Source organism: Cetorhinus maximus, chromosome 21 (genome assembly GCF_964194155.1).
Source record: "Cetorhinus maximus chromosome 21, sCetMax3.hap1.1, whole genome shotgun sequence".
NCBI lineage: Eukaryota > Metazoa > Chordata > Chondrichthyes > Lamniformes > Cetorhinidae > Cetorhinus > Cetorhinus maximus.
In genome coordinates this window covers 27,624,629-27,645,578 of record NC_135899.1, presented here as the reverse complement: position 1 = coordinate 27,645,578, position 20,950 = coordinate 27,624,629, and the positions used below count along the sequence as shown (strand labels likewise).

The following is a 20,950-nucleotide window of genomic DNA, read 5'->3' as shown; positions in this document are numbered from 1 at the left end:
TCCCTCAGAATTCTTTCTAGTAACTTCCCCACCACCAAGGTTACACTGACTAGCCAGTAATTTCCTGATCTATCCCTTCCTCCCTTTTTTTAATAATGGGATACTGGCACCTCACCTGTGGCCAGAGAGGATTTTAAAGTTATTGCCTTGGCCCGATATCTCTTCTCTTGCCTCTCTCAACAGCCTGAGATACCTCTCATCCAGGCCTGCAGATTTATCCACTTTTAAGGCTGCTAAACCCGCTCGTATCTCCTCTCTCTTTATGGTAATTTCTTCTAATATTTCACAGTCCTCCACCGTGCTGGCAATACCTGCGTCATCCTTTTCCATTTACCTTCCAGACAAGTGTCAAAGTAATTTGGAAAAGCTATTGTGGTGAGACAAAAATATTTGTGGAAGTAAGTTGGAGAGGATGAATTTAACAATGCAAGATGTGTCTGCAGAAATTTCATCTTCGCTAAGGCAACATCCTTATAGATTAAATCCAGCAAACTTATCACGAGTACAGAAAGAAATCGAATTCATGCTTCAAAATGGTATAATTGAGTCGAATTGCAGCAACTGGAGTTTGCCTATTTTGTTGGTACCGGAACTAGATGGAACACAAAGGCTGTGTGTAGATTATCAAAAGGTGAACGTAGTGTCAAAAGTGGATTCATATCCGATACGACGGTTGGAAGATTGTATTGAGAAAATGGGACAATCAAAATCTATCACAAAGTTTGACTTGCTCGAAGTGTATTGGCAAGTAATGTTACCAGAGAGAGCAAAGGAGATATAGGCTTTCGTGATGCCAGATGGGCTATATCAGTTTAAAGTCATGCCATTTGGTATGAAAAATGCACCTGCAACATTTCAAAGATTGACAAACAAAGTAATTGCAGGCCTGAGAAATTGTGCTGTTTATATTGACGACTTGATAGTTTTTAGTCAAATGTTGAGTACCATTTGCAATATCTGGAAGAATTATTTACTCAATTAAAAGAAGCAAATTTGGTGATGAACTTTGCTAAAAGTGAATTTGCAAAAGCACAAGTTACGAATCTAGGCCATACCATTGGACATGGTAAGGTGGCTCCGAGAGATGCAAAATTCAAGGTTATCGTGGATTTCCTGGTGCCTACAACAAAATGAGAAGTTTTGATATTTCTGGGCATGAGTTGGTTTTATTGGAAATTTGTACCAAATTTTAGTCAAGTGCTTGCTCCACTGACTGAACCATTAAAAAACAACAAGGAGTTTCAATGGACACAGGAATGTGAGAAAGTATTTGACGGTTTGAAAACTGTATTAACTATGACACCAGTTTTGACAGTTCCCAATTACGCCAAGCAATTTAAGTTGGCTGTTTGTGCAAGTGATATAGGCATTGGGGTTGTACTGTTACAAGAAGATGAACATGGAATTGAAAAAGCGATAGGCTATTTTTCACAGAAATTGAATGTACAACAGAGAAGATATTCAACGATTGAAAAGGAGACTTTGGGTCTGGTGTTAGTGCTGCAGCATTTTGAGATTTACGTTGCAAACAATTTATCATTACCAATTGCTTATGAAGACCACAATCCTTTATAGTTTCTGGACAAATTCCGAGACAGAAGTGCAATGGTATTCAGATGGACTTTATTACTACAAGCATTTAATCTACAGGTTATACAATTTAGCGGGATGAGAAAATCTGATGGCAGATGCATTATCAAGAGTTGAAGCTTAAAGGGAAAATTAGAATTTAAAAACCTGGGCACTGAACTGTAATGATTTGAACAACTCAGCATTTACCACTGTCTGTACCATAAAACTTCTGGATAGCAACGATGACAGCAAGTTTACAAGAGACAAGGACAGAACTTGAAGAGAGAAAAAGTTTGCAATATGATAACATGGAGATCAGGAAGGGACACAGCCCCGTCCATCCGAGTGGTCACTACACTGAGGCGCTGGGGCCATCAGATCCTGTGTTTAGCTCGGACCTTATTCCTAACCCCTGGTCACGTCTCCGCTTCAGGGGCCCTCGGCAGGGCTTGTCCATTGACCCGCTCACTCCCTAACAGATGGAGGCAGTGACAGGGAGAGAGAGAGAGAGAGAAAGCAGAGTGGGAAAGTGAAATACAGACAGATTCAATAAAATGTTTCCAGAATTAAAATGATAATTTTCTTGTGTCAATATATTATTATGACACACTTCAGCATTTTGTTTTTGGAATAAGTGTTTTTCTGAGTCAGCATATTTGGGAAGCTGGACTTGAACCAGTGGAGGTGCAGGAGAGACTGTGTCTGCTGTTCCCCCTCCTGGCCTACTGGGGGTGCTCTGAATCTACTCCTTCCCCTTCAAATTACACCCCCACCCCCCCAACCCAACCCAGCCCCCAGCACCACACCACTGGGGTATTTGTAGATCCTCAGTGAGTCCTCTTGCTATTCAGTTGATGGAGGATAAATATGACATTCATGGGATGAAAAGACCGATACCAGCCTCTGGGCTATTCTCAGTTATTTAGTTTGTTAATTAACATAATAACTGATGTAACCGGAAATTTCACCGCGCTCTTGAACTGCTCCCTGAACTTGGACTGAATCGCCCCATAAATAAAAGCATTTGTACAGCAATTTAAATTGACCAGCATAATTCCAACATCTGCAAAGATATATAAAGAATCTTTGTAATATAGAGGATTAATTCCTCTGATGATGTAATATAAGGAGTATATAACATACAAAAGCCACAGGAGTATGAAGCTGCCCGATATGGTGAAGAGTAAAATCACAGACTTCCTTCTGCTCTCCATCTCTGGGTCACTGCGATTCTCTCCCTTGCTCTGACCCCTCAGTCCCTTACGGACTCGACTGGTCACTAAAATGTACCTGACTGTCAGAGCGTTGAGCAACAGAATTAAAACATATGGGAGCAATGGAGTTAAAACCCTATCAAACCAGCCAAATGCCACCCATGCAGGATCAGTATAATAAGTTGGCTTTTCATTACAAAACCAGGGAACATTTTCGATTATCTCTCCAGGTTCAAACCTAAAATAGAAGGGGACATTTTTTAAACAGAGCAGAGTGCAGATTGTTGATAGAACCATAGCCGCAGTTTTCTCGGTGCAATATTTTGTTTTCAGCTTCTGGCAACAAATGGCCACAAATCGATCAAAGGAGAAAGCGACTGTGAACCAGACAGAACACTCTGAGTTTGCATAAAGCAGGACAAAGGTAATACGGCACACAGGGGTAATGTCCAGGAAAGATCCTGGGAAATAATAAGAACTGATCCGATACAGCAAGACTGCAGTGCTAATGACCAGTAGATCTGCTGTTGCCATGGCCACCAAGTATCGAGTGGTGCACACGGAGAGGCCACACTTTCCCCGGGACAGGATCACAATCGCCACTGCATTAGCTGTAAGAGAGAAACACGAAAAGTGACTGGAAATTACTGACCAAACATTCTCCGTGTCTGGCGATGGGAGTCAGGTCAGAGATTAACATTTTGAAAATAACAAACCCAACATTAACCTGCCCACTTTTGGGTTTATGTGGGTGGGCTGGTGTGAACAGCCAATCTGCTTCAATATTTTACCAAGGCACTGATTTCTCCTCCTTCACAGGTTTAATGGACCGTGGTTCCCAGGATTTGGGCAATGTGACAGCCCCTGTCCCAAACGAGGCATCCTGGCCCATTAATACCCAGGTCTAAACATTTGAACTGAAGCAACATTGTGAGACAGGATTAAATCTTATGAAAGGATCATAAATGCTGAAAGAGCTCTGCAGGTCAGGCAGCATCCATGGAGAGAGAAACAGAGTTAATGTTTCAGGTCTAATAATTATTCATAGGAAACTAGAGATGAATTTCGAGCAACAATTGAGCCAGAGGAATATGGGGTCAGGGGGAGGATAGAATAAAGGGGAAGATCTGTGATCGAGTGGAGGGCAGGGGTGATTCAATGACAAAGGGATAATGGTGCAAGGTGTATGAGACAATGAAAGAAACCGATGATAGATCAAGAAGAGATGAAAACAGTTAAAGCCGAATAACAGAGGGGAGAGTGAAGAGATATTCAGTGAATGCGAAATATGTTAGAAAATACTGAGGGGGGAGGGAGTTGGTGGGGGGTAAGGGTCAAACCAGGGGTGTGAACCAGTTCACTGTCCCAGTCCTGTGAGGGAATACCCATTCCAAGCATCAGAATCCCCCCTCCTCCACTCTCAGTGGCTGTGTCTAACCACCCCCCTCAAGCAGAAAATGCCCTCCCGGAAAATGAGTGCGAGGGAAAGGCAGATGATGTTATAGATGACGGAAGAGTGGGCCAGTGTATTGCAAGAGGCAGAGGCAAAAAAGGGGCAAGATCACAGAATCACAGAATTTTGATGGCACAGAAGGAGACCATTCGGCCCATCGTGACAGCACCGGCTCTCGAAATGAATATTATGACCTAGTGCCATTGCCCTGCCTTTTCCCCGTACCCCTACACATTGTTTCTGTTCCAATAATCATCTAATGCCCTCTTGAATGCCTCGATTGAACCTGCTTCCACCACACTTCCAGGCGGTGCATTCCAGACCCGAACCACTCGTTGTGTGGGAAAGTTTTTCCTCACGTCACATTTGCTTCTTTTGCAAATCACCAGATGTTTTTTGCTGGTGGAATTGCACTGTGATCGTCAGAAATGGTAGAGTGAGTTCGGCCGAATGTGCAAGGTGAGGGTAAGGGAAAGCTTGGGCAGAATTTTACATTCGGCGTGCGGGGGCGGGTCCCACATGCTAGAATGTAAAATGACGCATGATGACGTCAGGCATGTCTCCCGACGTCATTGCGCTGTCTCATGATATTTCGTTCCGTGGGCATGCGCCGGAGTCAGCTGTGAGTCTGCCGATAATTGAAAGGCCTATTAAGGCCATTAACGTACTAATTAACCCCAAATTTACGCTGCCTGTCCAACCTAATAGTTGGCGGGCAGGCAGGCGAAAAGGCCAAGTGGCCTTTATGCTTTTTAGGGAACCTCATGCATGAGCAGGATGAGGTTTCCTAAAGCTAATACTGATTATAGAAGAACTTTATTTTGAAAATAAAAACACGTCCGATCTCATGTGATGCAGTCACATGAGGCCACATGTTTCATAAAATTTTTAATGTTTTTAATAATTTCTTTAAAAAGCGCTTAAATCTCCCTGAGGCACGGAGCACAACGTCTGTGCTCATTGACGTGCATGCGCGAAAGGGCGCTGGACCCGACTCTCCCCCCCACCCGCACAGGTAGTGCTCCACTCGCGATGTACACTGGGTGGGCCTTAATTTGTCCGCCCGCATGAAATTGTGGTGCTGAGCTGATTGCCGGCAGCGGTCAGTTGCGTGACTGCCCCTGCCCGCTCGCTCCCGCAAGGAAATGGAGCGACAGCACTGTACCAGAATATATCAGAAAAAAAATGAGTGGATGGGACATGAGCAGGATTAGAGCAAGTATTCTTCACACATGCCTAAAGAAAAACAGCAGAGCTGGGAGTAATCAGGCTTCCATTGTGGCAAATTTTAATTTGGCGATATCCCAGTGTTCACACTGTGATTAACACTCCTGGACTTACAACAAAGACACTGCACAGGGGTCAGGAGCAAGATCAAGTGAGGGTTTCCATTCCCAGTCAGGAGGCAGTGAGTGTAAGAGGAGTCCCTCTTAGTGGAATTGTCAGTGAATGGAATCATACTCAGCAATTCCAGGATGTACCAGAGGGAAATGGTGCAGAAGACTAACCGGGCATCGAACTGCCCATTGTTAGTCAGGTAAGACTGTGCCCTCTGTGAGTTTAAGGGCAGTTTGGGTTTATTGGGCTTTGCACCTTAGAATGGAGGAGGGTCACAGGCAGATAGGTAAATGGAAATCCGGGGTGTAGCACGGACCTCAGAAGGAAGGAAAGTCGTGTGTATTGTGGAATAGTAGGAGCAGCACGATGCAATGGATAAGAAATCAGAGTCTGAAAACAAGAGAGAGACAAACAGAGAGAGAGAGAGTTGTGAGTGGCTGACCTAAGCTGTCATATAAATTCACCAAACAAGTTGGGTTATTTTTATATGAATGTTTGAGGTTAATGATCTCTCCACTCCATGGATCTGTCCCTATGTTTATGAGTGAAAAATATTGCAAAGGGAAAAAGGTTTTGTTGCTGTTTGAAGATGTTTGTGAATATGTGTATGCAGTGAAATATATCGAGGTTGTCTTAATTCCTATTGAACTGCTCCTGCCGAAACAGATGCAAACTATTTACTGGCATGTAAACATTCAAGATAGAAAGGAAGAGACAATTGGGAAAGTAATCCAAGGAGCAAAGGGTTCCAGAGGTAAGGTGTCATGACTCATTTAACGTCACAATGCAGGTGAACAGGGTCATAAAACGTCAAAGAACTGAGGTTTATTTCTAAAGGAGCAGAATGGAAAATCCGTGAGGCTTTGTTAAACTTATATACAATCTTGGTTATACCACAGTTTTAGTATACATTCATACTTCATAGTATACAGTTCATGGTAATACATGTGTACAGTTCTAGTCTCCATATTACATAAAGGATTTGGAGACATGGTGGGAAGCACAGTGGAAGGTGAAAAATCTTTTACAAGAATGGTGTAAACACTGAGGAATAACAACTCTCTGGAAAGGATGAACAACTTGTCTTCTTTTCTTCAGAAAAGAAAGGCTGAGGCAGTCATAATAAAGTCCTGTAAAGTTATGAATTGCTTTGATAGGATCGACATAGAGAAAATATCCCAGTGGTGGGGCGCCTAAGATTAGAGATCACCAATATAAGGTCATCATTAATAAATCAAAGAAGGCATGCAGGAGAAATGTATTTTTTATCAGAAAATGGTTAGAATGTGGAACTGGCTACAACTTGCAGCAGTTAAGGTGAATAGCACAGATTGACTTAAGGGGAAACTAAGTAAAGGCATGCGGTAGAAAGAAGTGAAAGGTTATGCTGAGTGGGATGGATGAAGAGGGGTGGGAAAATGCTCATGTGGAACTCAAACACTGGCAGAAAACAATGGATCCAAATGGTCTGGTCCTGTTCTGTAAGGGCTATGTTTTTCTATGGAACTTGAGTATTAATTAATCACAGTCATCAGCTCTTTCATAACCTTGCAGATGTTGAAGTGGTTTATTTATTGAAGCAGTGCACTATTTATGTCAATACTAGCAGTTTAATAATGTTAGAATTTATTGCCCTTGGACTGATCTCCATTTTATGAAAACCTGTATCTAGGTTCTTCATTTATATGTCACCTTCCTCGAAGGGGCACACCTTAGTGAGCTGAGAGCAGAGATTGGTGTAAGTTCCGTGTAGAGACTCTGATCATAGCTCATTACTGGTCAGTCAAACATTAATCAGTTACACAATTGGACGATTCAATAACCACAGTCCGATATTCAGCCAATGTAATAGACAGGTCATAAACATACAATGCTCATGACCCACAGATTCTCAGGGAACACATTGGAGGAAGGGGCTTTATCAGCATTGAAACAGTAACTGTAAAGTGTTTACAGTAATCATAACAGTAATTATGCTCAGTGTAAGAATAAGTCCATTCTACGAAGGCTTTGACTGCAGTAACAGTTACTGTCCTATTAATTACGCGCAAGTAAATAGCTAGTATCTGTTTCTGTTGGATTAGTTCAATAGGAAATAGAGCAATCTCGATAAGTTTCACTGCATACACATATTCACAAACATATGCAAACAGCACCACAAAATATTCCCCTTAGCAATATTTTTCATTCGTAAACAAAGACAGGTCCACAGAGCGGAGAGATCAGTAACCCCAAACAATGGTATAAAAAATGAACCATTTATTCAACTCCGGTTAGTGACCCACATTTAGTGCAATTCTGCAGTGACAGAAGCTCCCAGAAATATATGGCACATGGCCACTGTGGTTAGATGTTCCACTCTGGTTAGTGACCCACACTCAGTACAATTCTACAGTGACAGGTACTCCCAGCAATGCCTTATCTATGAGACGATGTGACATCACCAACCAGAGTCTTCATAGTTTCAGCATGTAACATTATCAGTTACAGGGAAAAAGCAGAGGCCAACTCACAAACAAATTTACACAAATTAATTGGTCATAGTCACTTACCAGGAACACCAATGACAGCAAGGGTTATATAGTATATTTTCCCAATACTGTGAAATAATTCCATTTTTTTCTTTCTGAAGTGATCTAACCCTTCATGCTGCAAGTAATCTCCCTGAATTAAACAATGAAGTGGTGTATTTGTTGAGCTGTTAATTTATACACTTTCTGTATCTCCAGGGGCAATTGAGGTTGCAACATCATTCAACTTAGATTCTGTTTTCTTTTAAGAAAACAAGCAAACAGATTACGACAGCCAAGTTAACTCCCTGTTGTGATGGAATATATTTAGAGCTGAGATTGAATTGGAAAACCCTAAAGACTGAACAATTAGATCACATTAATTAACTAATGAAAATTGGAATCTGTGTTCTCCCAGCAATGATGCTTATCATCCAAACACCATCAGGTACATCTCTAGATCTCACACTGTTTCAGTGATCACTTCACTCTGCTGCGTCCATTCAGTAATTACATTCTAAATTTGATCTGCCCTCTCAGGGCTGCTCTACTGCACTCTGGATGTGGCTGTCTTGTTTAACTGTGCCCATTCAGTTAAAAGTTCAACTGGAGCTTTGTGCTATTGTATTCTCAAACCAAAACATCAGCTCAAACTAATATAATCCCCCAAACTAATACAGGGGCCCAAAATACATTTTAAAAAACATTTTCATGGGATATTAGTGTTACTGGCAAAACCAGTATTTCTTGCTGATCTGCGATTGCCCTAGACAAGGTGGTGATGAGCCATCTTCTTGAAAAGCTGGAGTCTATATGGTGTAGGTAGCTACACCTACAGGGCTGATTGGGTAGGATTTGCAAGACTTTGACCCAGCGGCAGTGAAGGTATCGGTGATATAGTTCCAAGACTAATGAGCACTTTAATCATAGAAAATGGTTTATCTTCAAGTACTTTGGATATTCTGGAAGAATTTGTGTTTTAAAAGATACTGTCCCTTAAAGGGTAACTGCAGGACTCTGATTGCTATTACAAGAAAGGGAAATTAAGTAGTTGATAAAACTATTGTCAACTTCTTGACCCAGGTGAACTGTTTATAAAGCTGAAGGGGGGTGGTGGTGGGGTGTGGGGGGGCGGGGGGATGCGTGGGTTCACATGGGTTTTATAGTTCTGAAAAACACTGTTTTAAAAATGGGTTTTGGTTTTGGTTTGAGAAGAGAAGGATCAACTGCGTGAGAAGGAAGAGAGCAACCTTTTGCAGTGCAGAGCCAGCGCATGGCCGGAAGTGAATATAAGCTGAGATGCTCCACATGCTGGAATAGAGTAACCTCAAGTACTCCACGAGTCCATCTGAAAAGAAGTGCCAGAGCCATTTATTGTTTCATGAATCAGTGCTGAGAGTCCAGCCGTATAACCTGAATGCCATTTAAAGAACACCACCTATCCTTTGCCTTTGAACCATTGACTTTTAACCTTTGGGTGAATTCCTCCATTTCTATTTTTATTTCATTGTTTTTGTGTGTTTGTGTGTGTGTCTGTGCCTTAAAGTACCTTGAAAGAGCAATTTGTATAATTTCAGATTCCATATTCTATTTTGATAAGGCTTGCCTTTCTAATTGACAAGGCTGGTTTTATAATAAACTAATAAAGTAGTTGGTTATTCAAAGAAATCTGGTTAAAGTCTCTTTTATTCTGGTTACTAGTAATGAAGGTAAACAATTGGCCACATTGGCGAGTAAATTAAACTCTTAAATTAATGGTACGACCTGTGGAGTAGTGGGGTGAGATCAATGGCGGCCTCCTCCAATCCTGGTCATAACATAAACTGGGGGCTCTTATGGGATTTGAAATGTGGACAATAGGTGATTAGACATGGAATAATAATAATTGGAAGGATAAGAGGGTGGAGGCCAGGTTTCTTATACATTAGTCAACCAAAATAGCTTTGGAAGTTGCTAAGTTCAAGAGATGGAAGACTTAACCCTGACTAGTTTACAAAAAGTAACCAAGGCTAAACTAATTGGATTGATGGATAAATTGGATTAGAATTAAATGTAAGGGCGAGGAAAGCAGACATAGTTGACGTAATAGCGCAGCATTTGAAATTGGAAGGGATACAAGGAAGACCATATTCCCTGGTGGACGGCAAAGGCTTGGGTGGGGGTCAACTGGGTTAGCTAGGATTCAGTTGCAAATGAATCAGCTTGAACAGGACAAAGAACTGAAAAACCTTGAATTAAAGCAAAAGTAAATGAAAAGGAAGAAGAAAGAGAGATGAAAGAATTTGAATTGGAAAAGAAAAGAGAATTGAACATTTGAAAACATGACCTCCAGAAAGAGAAGTTAGTAAGGGTGGAAAGAGAGAAGGAATGAGAAAGGGAATTTCAGATTAAAAGCCTGGAAATAAACAGAGAGGCCTCAGATGTTGAAGAAGGTTCTAATGATGAACACAACCACCTCAAATCGAAAGCCCAGTGGGCTGGTGTTTATATTTGTACAAGTCCTTCCAAGGTTTGAGGAAAAGAATGTAGAGGCATTGTTCATTTCATTGGAAAGGTAGATAAGCAAATGACATGGCCAAATGAAATTTGGACATTGCTTTTACAGAGTAGGTTGGTAGTTAGAGCTCTTGAGGTTTATGTATCACTTTCAGAAGAGGTTTCTGCAGATTATGATGCAGTAAAAAAGGCTGTTCTTAGTGCGTATGAGTTGGGAGATGGGCAGACTTTCAAAACATAAGGAAACAGCCTGGGCAGACCTATATTAAATTTGAGAGGGTAAAGCAAGGTAACTTTGACTATTGGATATGGGCATTAATGGTAGAGACAACATATGAAGCTCTTAGGTAAATAATTCTCTTGGAAGAATTTCACTTCCTCCAGTAGTTTGAACCCATGTTGAAGACCAGAGGGTTGCAGCAGCTAAACAGGCAGCAGAGCCGGTCCATAAATCCAAACCCTTTTTCTCACCCCAACAAACCCAAGTGGAATAGAAGGTGGGAAGATTAAAGGACAACGAGTAACCAGGGAAGAGAAGGTACAGCTGGGAATACCCCAGAAACTTCTACTCAGACCAGAATGGAAGGTGCTGAGGGTGGAAGTGATATTCAATGGCCTAAGTGTTTCCATTGTAACAAGGTAGGACACGTTTGTGCCGATTGCTGGAAGTTGTGAGGGAAATCCATGGGACTTATTGGGGTACATAAGGGTGATTCATGAAAAGGAGCCCTGACTGAAAATACAACAGATCAAGTTGTAGCGTTAAATCAGCGGTGAAACTGAGTGTGAACACTGCTGTGATTTCAGGAGAGGTGAATGAGATACATGAGAGTTCTAAAGAATTCTTATCGAGACGAAAAGTAACCCCTTATCCCTCAAAGGAGACGGCTAAAGCTATAATGATATTACAGGTTTATATATAATATAAATTGCCATTCAAACACTTCCGTTGGGGAAAGGCATAAATTGTCTCCCAGAAAGCAGCATAAAAAGCCAAAGTTTTAATAAATAGTATTGGTGAAAAGCATGTCCCTGTACCTTTGTACTGGGCGCACTTGGAATGTGACATAATTTCTGGGACAGTGACGGTAGGGATTGTGCAGAAGTTACCCATAGATGGAGTTGACTTACTCCTGAGAAATTATTTAGCCGGAGTGAGGGTAGTAGCTTTTCCCATAATTATGGAAAGTCCAAGTGAGGTTAAAGAGACAGAACAGTTACAGGAACAAGTTCTGGGAATTTTTCCATCATGTTTGATGACCCGAGCAATGGCTAAGCAAAGCCCATCATTGAAACTCAAAGCGATACCACAGACAGAGATTTGGCTAGCTGAAACTTTCTTCAAAGACTTAGATAACCTGAAAGAGATGTTTAATAAATCTTCTTTAGCTGAGGCTCAACAAGCTGATCCGGAATTAAGTACGATAGGAAAATCTGCCCAAACTGAAGGTGAGGCCGAGGAAGTTCCAGAATGTTATTATATTAAAAATGGAATTGTATTGAGGAAGTGGAGACCTTCTCACAGACCTGCAGGTAAGCAGTGGATGCTTGTTCATCAGGTAGTGGTGCCACCCAAATATCGTAAAGAGATGTTATGGATAGCACATGAAATTCCTATGGCAGGACATGTAGGGATGCGGAAATATCTAGCACCGATAAACCAACAGTTTTACTGGCCAGGTCTTCACAAGGACGTAGTTCAGCTTTGTAAAATATGCCATACGCAACAGATGGTGGGAAAACCACAGCCTATAATCAAACCGGCACCCTTAATTCCCATAGCAGGTTTTGAGGAATGTTTTGTTCAGGTGGCAGCAGACGCATGGGGCCGTTACCAAAATGAAAGCCGCACACCAGTATATCCTCACCGTCATGGATATGACAACTCACTTTCCAGAGGCCATCCCTTGAAGATCAATTACAACTGAAGTAATGGTAGACAAGTTAAGCCAAGTTTTTACTCAATATGGATTGCCGGTGGAGATCCAGTCAGATCAAGTTTCTAATTTTATGTCTCAGATTTTACAAAATTAGTAGTTTCAGTATAAAACAGTTAAAGTCCACAGCATACCATCCTCAGACACAGGGAGCTTTAGAGAGGTACCATCAAACTCTCAAAACAATGATTAGAGCATATTGTCATGAATATCCCCATGATTGGGACAAAGGACTGGATTTTCTTTTATATTTGCTACCTGTGATTAACCGAATGAATGTAGTAGTTTTAGCCCTTTTGGATTAATTTATGGACATGAGAAAAGAGGTCCTCTGAAATTAATCAAAGAATATTTTTTGAGACAGACGGATGGGTCTTCAATGTTAAATTATGTGTTTTTGTTCCAGGAACGGCTCACTGGAACCTGCAAAGTGGCTGAAGAACATCTTGAAGTCTCTCAAACAAAGACAAATGAATGGGCAGTTAAGCAAGCTGTGACCCAAACATTTCAACCAGGGGGTGCAGTGTTAGTGTTATTGCCATTACAGGGGGAACCGCTGACAGCACAGTTCCATGGTCCATACAAGGCCAATTAAGTGGGCTATTAAAGTAAATTATCTGATACAAACCCCAGGTCGCAGGAAAGAAAATCGGCTGTGTCATATCGATATGTTAAAACAACACCATCATAGTGAGGAAGATAAGAAGGAGCAGGTATGTCAGGCTGTGAGCACATTGGAGGATGAGAGAGATAGTGAGAGTGAGGTGGAAGGAGGCTTAGGTCACAAATCGAACCTCCTACTCCCCAATTAGCTAACATTGAAATATTAGGACAGTTAAACACCATATTTACATGCTTAGAGGCAGGACAAGGAGAAAGCCTAGTGAGGTTATTTATTGAATTGGCAGGAATCTGTGGGGAGGAACCAGTGTACAGCTTTACGCATGAATTATGTGGATGTAGGGGAATCTTCACCAATAATGCAACGTCCTTATCATGTAAGTCCAGAGAGCAAGCTGAACTAAAACCAGAGATTCAATGTATGTTAGAAACCTAACTGAACATAATCAAAGCATTTGGAGCTCTCCATCAGCGTTAGTACCTAAAGCTGATGGGTCAATCAGGTTCAGCATGGATTATAGAAAGGTTAATGCAGTAACAAGCAGGAACTGCTCACGTGAGCCTGCAAAGCAGCATAAGAGTAACTTAAAGTTTCTCAAACAAAGACAAAGGGATGGGCAGATAAGCAAACTGTGACTAGAGCATTACAACCAGTGTTAGTAAAGTGTTAGTGTTATTGTCCTTACGGTGGGGGGGGGACCTCGCAAAGCATGTTTGCTGATGACACAAAGCTAGGTGGGAATGTGAGCGATGAGGAGGGTGTTAAGAAGCTTCAAGGCAATTTTGACAAGTTGAGTGAGTGGGCAAATACATGGCAGATGCAGTATAACATGGATAAGTATGAAATTATCCACTTTGGTAGAAAAAACAGAATGGCAGAGTATCATTTAAATGGTGATAGATTGGGAGATATTGATTACAAAGGGACCTGGGTGTCCTTGTGCACCAATCACTGAAAGCAAGCATGCAGGTCCAGCAAGCAGTTAAGAAGGCAAATGGTATGTTGGCCTTCATTGTGACAGGACTTGAGTACAGGAGCAAGGATGTCTTACTGAGCTGTACAGGACCTTGGTGAGACCACACCTCGAATATTGTGCGCAGTTGTGGTCTCCTTACCTAAGAAAGGATACACTTGTCATAGAGGGAATGCAGCCTGATGCATTCATCAGACTGATTCCTGGGATGACAGAATTGTCATATGCGGAGAGATTGGGCTGACTAGGCCTGTATTCACTGGAGTTTAGAGGCATGAGGGGGGGGTTTCATTGAAATGTATAAAATTTTGACAGGGCTGAGCAGACAGGATTCAGGGATGATGTTTCCTCTGGCTGGGGGGTCTGGAACAAGGGGTCACAGTCTCAGGATACGGGGTAGGCCATTTAGGACTGAGATGAGGAGAAACTTCTTCACTCAGAGGGTGGTGAACCTGTGGAATTCTCTATCACAGAAGGCTGTGGAGGACGGGTCACTGAATATATTTGAGAAGGAAATAGATAGATTTCTAGACACAAAAGGCATCAAGGGGTATGGGGAGAGAGCAGGAGTATGGCATTGAGGTAGAGGATCAGCTATGATCATATTGAATGGCGGAGCAGGCTCGAAGGGCCGAGTGACCTACTCCTGCTTCTATTCTCTATGGGTGGAATTTTAGGCCAGCAGGATTTTACTTTCCCGCTGAAGTCAATGCAGTTTAGAATGACTGGCCACATTTTGCGGCTCCATCCTTGCTGGATGTAAAATTCCAGCCTATGTTTCTATGTAACAAAAATGGATTCCTACCCAATCCCTCGTTTAGAAAATTGTATTGACCGGATTGGCACTGCCACTGTCCTTACCAAGATGCATTGACTGAAAGGATACTGGCAAGTACTTTTAATGTGATGAGCTCAGGCAATATCAGCTTTTGTCATGCCGAATCAGCTATACCAATGCCCAGTAATGCCATTCGGGCTACACAATGTCCCAGCCGCTTTTCAAAGATGAATGAATCAAGTTGTAACTAGTGTTCCTACCTGTTTAGTTGACTTGGATGATGTAATGATTTACATCATCACTTGGAAAGATCATTTAGAACAATTGGAAGCCCTTTTTAAGCAAGTACAGTTGCAGATCTAGTCATAAACCTTGGTAAGAATGAATTTGCGAAAGTGTAAGTAACCTACTTAGGACATATCATAGGACAATTGCATGTGTTGCCAAGAACAGTGAAAGTACAGGTTTGGTGGAATTCCCTGTCCCCAAAACTCAACAGGAAATCATGAGATTTGTTTTATTCATTCTGAGTTCATCGAACGAAGCCTGGTTAATGTCTTTTTCATTCTGGGTCTAACAGTAGTGAAAGTAAATAATTGGCCATTTTGGTGAGTGAATTAAACGCTTACGCTTATGGTGCGACCTGTGGGATAGTGGGGCTAGAACGACTGTGCACTCCTCCCATCCCGGTTGTAACATAAATTGCTCTCTCCCTTTTACCCACTATTTTTCTACTATTCTTGGGAAGTTTTTTGTGTCTTTTACTGTGAAGACAGAGGGAGAAAAAAATACTTGTTCAAAGCCCCTGCCATTTCCTGGTTCCCCATTATTAATTCACAGTTTCATCCTCTAAGGGGCCAACACTCACTTTAGCTACTCTATTCCTTTTATATACTTGTAGAAACTCTTACTGTCTGTTTTCATGTTTCTTGCTTGCTTACTCTCATTATAATTTATCCCTTTTTTTTATTCTTTAATGGGATGTGGGCATTGCGGCAAGGCCAGCATTTATTGCCCATCCCTAATTGCCCTAAAGGAGGTGGCGGTGTCTCCTTGAACTGACGCCATCTGTCTGGTGATTTGCTAGTTTCTAAGATTTTACTGATCGTTCTGACCCACCAGTGATCTTCCCAGCCTTGCACAAATACATTCACGAACTTCCTTAGTTAGCCATGGTTGGCGCATCCTTCTCATACTTATATTGGAATATATCCTGTTTGAGATTTATGAAATGTTTCCTTATATGTCTGCAATTGCTTCGCTGCCTCTTATGCTTTAACCTATTATCCAAATCCATTGTAGACATTGTGGCCTTCCTACCACTGTTACTTGGGGGAGGGGTCTGTTTAGGATGTTCGGCCAGTTTTGGGGGTGAAGGGTTAGTTTGGGGTGAAGTGTCAGCCTGTGAGGAGGGATCATTTCAGTGTAAAAGGTCAGATTAGGGAGTGAAGTGTCAGTCTAGTGTGAGATGTAATTTTGGGGTGAGTGGTCTTTTTGGGGTGGGAGGTCAGTTTAGTCAGTGAGAGGTCAGTTTGTGGTAAGGTATCATTGTTTGAAATTTGGCAGAGGGTCAGTTTAGCGTGAGGGGTCAGCTGTGGTGAGGGACCAGATTAGGAGTTTGCGGTGTCAACATAGGGCTGAGGGTTAGTTTGGCTGTTGAGGGGTGAGTTTAGTGGGTGAGGGATCAGCTTCTGAGATGAGGGGATAGTTTGGGGTGAGGGGTCAGTTTGTTATTAGGGTTCAGTTTGGGGTGACGGGCCATTTTATAATTTGGAGTCAGTTTGGAGTGGGGGGTCAGTTTGGGGTGAGGGGTCAGTTTGTTATTTGGAGTCAGTTTGGGATGATGGGGCATGTTGTTCTTTGGTGTTCATTTGGGGTGTGGGGGGTCAGTTTGGGAAGAGGAAGCAGTTTGTTACTTGGAGCCAGTCGGGGTTGAGGGGTCCGTATGGGGTGAGGGGTCAGTTGTAGGTGAGAGGTCAGTTTGAGGTGAGGTGTCAGTTGTTATTTCGAGTCAGATTGGGTTGAGGGGTCAGTTTGGAGGGAGGGGTCAGTTTGAGGTGAGGGGTCAGTTTGTTATTTGGTGTCAGTTTGGGGTGAGGGGTCAGTTTGTTATTTGGGGTCAATTTGGGGTGAGGGGTCAGTTTGGGGTGAGGGGTCAGTTTCTTATTTGATGTCAGTTTTGGGTGAGGGGTCAGTTTCTTATTTGATGTTAGTTTGGGATGTGGGGTCAGTTTGTGGTGAGGGGTCAGTTTCTTATTTGGAGTTAATCTTGGTGAGGTATTAATTATGCTGATAGATCAGCTTGTTATTTATGGTCAGTTTGGGGTCAGGGGCCAGTTTGTGGTGATAGGTCAGTTTGGGGTGAGGGGTCTGTTTTTTATTTGATATCAGTTTGGGGTAAGGGGTCTGTTTGAACTGAGGGGCCATTTTTTTATTTGGAGTTAGTTTGGGGTGAGGGGTCAGTTTGTTATTTGGTGTCAGTTTGGGATGAAGGGTCAGTTTGTTATTTGGAGACAATTTGGGGTGAGGGGTCATTTTGGTATTTTGAGTTTGTTTGTCGTGAGGGGTCAATTTGGGGTGAGTGGTCAGTTTGCTATTTGGAGTTAGCTTGGTTTGAGGGGTCTCTTTGGGATGAGGGGTAAATTTGGTGTGAGTGGTCAGTTTGTTACTTGGAGTTGGTTTTGGTGAGGTGTTAATTTGGGCTGAGGGATCAGCTTGTTATTTACGGTCAGTTTGGGGTGAGGGGCCAGTTTGTCATAGGGTGTCAGTTTGGGTGTATGGGTCAGTTTGAGGTGAGGGATCAGGTTCTTATTTGGTGTCAGTTTGGGGTGAGGGGTGAGTTTGTTATTTGGAGTTAGTTTGGGGGTGAGGGGCCAGTTTGGGGCAAGGGGTCAGATTGCTATTTGGAGTCAGTTTGGGGTGAGGGGCCAGTTTGGGGTGAGGGGTCAGATTGTTACTTGGGGTTAGTTTGGGGTGAGGGGTCAATTTGTTATTTGGAGTCTGTTTGGGCTGAAGGGTCAAGTTTGGGGTGAGGGGTCAAATTGTTGCTTGAGGTTAGTTTGGGGTGAGGGGTCAGTTTGTTATTTGGAGCCTGTTTGGGGTGAGGGGTCTGTTTGGGGTGAGGGGTCAGTTTGGGGTGAGCGGCCAGTTTGGGGTTTGGGGTCAGTTTGGTATTTGGAGTCAATTTAGGGTGAGGGGTCAGTTTTTGGTGAGTGGTCAGTTTTGGAGTGAAGGGTCAGTTTGTGGTGAGGAGTTGGTTTGTTATTTGATGACAGTTTGGGGTGAGATGTCAGTTTTGGGTGAGAGGTCAGCCTGCGTTGAGGGGTCAGTTCTTAGAATTAGTTTGGGTTGAGGGGTCAGTTTTGGGTGAGAGGTCAGTCTGGGTTGAGGGGTCAAGAGACCTCACTAACAACTCCTCCCCCAATTTGTCTGGGATTCAGGTGACCCCATGTCCCATCGTGCAGCGCGGCCCGGGCACTCCATCAATAGAGCCTTTTCTCTGCTGCCATGCATTATGGGAAACATGGGCCGCCATCGCCTTCTCCGATTGGAGCGGAATTACTGTAATTCCGTCCTAGCTGGACACGGTGTCCATGAATATCGTGGAAAGGGGGATAACCCTGAATTTCTGGGGAGGGGTCGGTGTTCAGGCCATTTGGCAATTTCCAATCAGTGGGTTTGTCCTCATTTGGGGTCAAGCAGGAAGCGGGAAGCTTGTGAAACGTAAAAGAGAGAACCAGTCAAGGCCTGGAACTGGAGCGAGGGAACTCAGCGAGACTAATGGACAACTAGCGGGATATTTTCAGCTCAGTAAGAGTGAGGGTCCCAATCTCTCTGGGTAAGTGAAGGGGGTTTTACTCGCATTCTCAATTGGTAAAGAACCGCCGAATACCAGATAATGCCGAGCTACATAAACAATCACAACCTGCATTGAGACAGTGCCCTTAACAGCACAAAACATCCCAAAGCGCTTCCCAGGGGCAGAATTCTGCAAAAAAATAGGAGTCCCGGCCTCACGTTCCCATTTTGGGATCTTCACAATCCAGCACGATCCACTGCAGACAGGTACTAGGTTTAATCGGGATCACTGTGAACAGAATTGGAGACGAGGCCTCAGTTTAGTTCAGGCCTCTTTGAGGCAAACGATGAAGCCTCTGACAGTGAGGCTGTCCCTGACTCAGGGTGACATCGAATGCTCCGTCTCAGAATGTTTTATAATTACTGAAGTCCAGGTATTCTCAAATCAAGTGGTGAATAGTTATTTAGGAATAGAAAGCCCGCCACTGAAGCATTGATGGAAGCAGATTTAGGATTTAACTCTTTTAGAGTCCACCAAATAAACTAAATTAACAAAATGAGGGATCCAATAAACACAGCCCCTAAATTAGGGTAACTGAAAGACCAAAGACAAAATTTGAAGGAAACTTACAATCAAACCAAAATGTGATTAAGGGGGTCGATAAAGAGATTTAAGAATTAGCTGAACCTTTCTAAAAATATTACAAATGGGGAGACTTTAATCAAACATTTCATTGTAACACATCTGACAACAAACGCCCAGCTTCACTCCACCTTTATCCAACTATTTTGATCTGTTTGCATTCTCTGTCGCTCACGCAAGAATCAGGAAATCCCAGCTGCAAGGAGCTTCCTGTCAGATGGGTCTTGCCCTGGCAGCACTGAACACAGCAGGCATAACACACCTCACGCTCAACACAATAAACATTGCGTTAACAACTCGTCCATCTTCCACAACAGCAAATATGAAACTAATGGAACAGCATTAAACAGGGGGAGGCGGAAACACCAGCTTCAGCAACAAATCTTCAGTTCAAATCCTCCCCATTTTCAGGGGTTTCTAAGTAAGTCTGGAGAGTTGGAAATGTCGGAAAATCCGGAAACTCCATCTCAACACAAACTCACAAATCGTCTGGGAATTTTAATACAATCCAGGGAGGTCCAAAGGGAGTAATACTGATTTTACGGAGAGAAAGACAGAAGGCAAGAGAGCGATAGAGAGAGAACTCTAGTTATGTTGGGATTTGGGTTTGTGTTGGGGGTGCTGCTAAGGTTAAAATTCAGGTTGGTTCGTGCCCTGGGAGAGTTTGGGAGGGCGGCATAATAATAGCGTGACTTCATATAGCGCCTCCAACTTAATAAAATGTCCCAAGGTGCTTCACAGGAAAGTAAATCAGACAAATTTCTGACACGGATTATTGTCCATGAACCAATCCTCAATCTGTGCTAATGTATTACAACCATTCCCGGCAGCCTTAATTTTGTGCAATCACCTCACATGTGCACCTTCTTGAATGCTTTTTGAAAATCCAATTTTTAAAAATTATTTCACAGGGTGTGGGCATCACTGGCAGGGCCAGCATTTGTTACCCATCCTGAATTGCTTTTGAGTGTCTTGCTCAGCCGTTTCAGAGGACAGTGAGGAGTCAACCGCATTGCTGTGGGACTGGAGTCACATGTAGGCCAGGCCAGGTAAGGACGGCAGATTTCCTTCCCTAAAGGACATCAGTGAGCCAGATGGGATTTTACGGCAATCAGTGATAGTTGTCACGGTCACCAGCACTGAGCCCAGCTTCATATTCCAGATTTATTAACAATTCAAATTCCACCAGCTGCCATGGTGGGATTTGAACCCGTGTCCCCAGGTCTCAGTTTCTAGATTATGAGTCCAGCGAAAGTACCGCTACACCCAAATGCATGACATCTGCTGCTTCTCCCTACCCATCCTGTGAGTTACAATCTCAAAAGCTGACACATTGCCCTTGGCCACACTCTTTCTCTGATTATATTAGTAACACACTTTAGTCTTGTCCTTGGTCTCCCTCACGGGATTTTTTTCCCCCAGTGCTCCCATTTTTTCAGCTCTTCCCAATTTCGCTCCTGTTCTTTATATCACTCCCAGTCTGCGGGATCTTTCCTGTTCTGTGCCCTCGTATCAGTCCTTGCTTTTAGTTTCATTCTATCTCTCATCCCCTTTGTTGATACCAATGGAAGATGTTGTTGTATTGGTTGGATCATTGAGGGTAAATGAAGAATATT

General features: G+C 42.8%; 1 protein-coding gene across 1 annotated transcript; it reads right to left on the bottom strand.

Annotated features, from left to right (window-relative positions):
• Positions 1-2,486: 2,486 nt before the first annotated feature.
• On the bottom strand, positions 2,487-5,766 carry LOC144695141 (putative G-protein coupled receptor 139). Its single transcript, XM_078566039.1, has 2 exons — positions 5,748-5,766; positions 2,487-3,397 (listed from the first exon to the last, which is right to left on the bottom strand). The coding sequence occupies exons 1-2, from the start codon at positions 5,764-5,766 to the stop codon at positions 2,487-2,489; spliced, it is 930 nt and encodes a 309-aa protein (XP_078422165.1).
• Between the last annotated feature and the right edge of the window lie 15,184 nt (positions 5,767-20,950).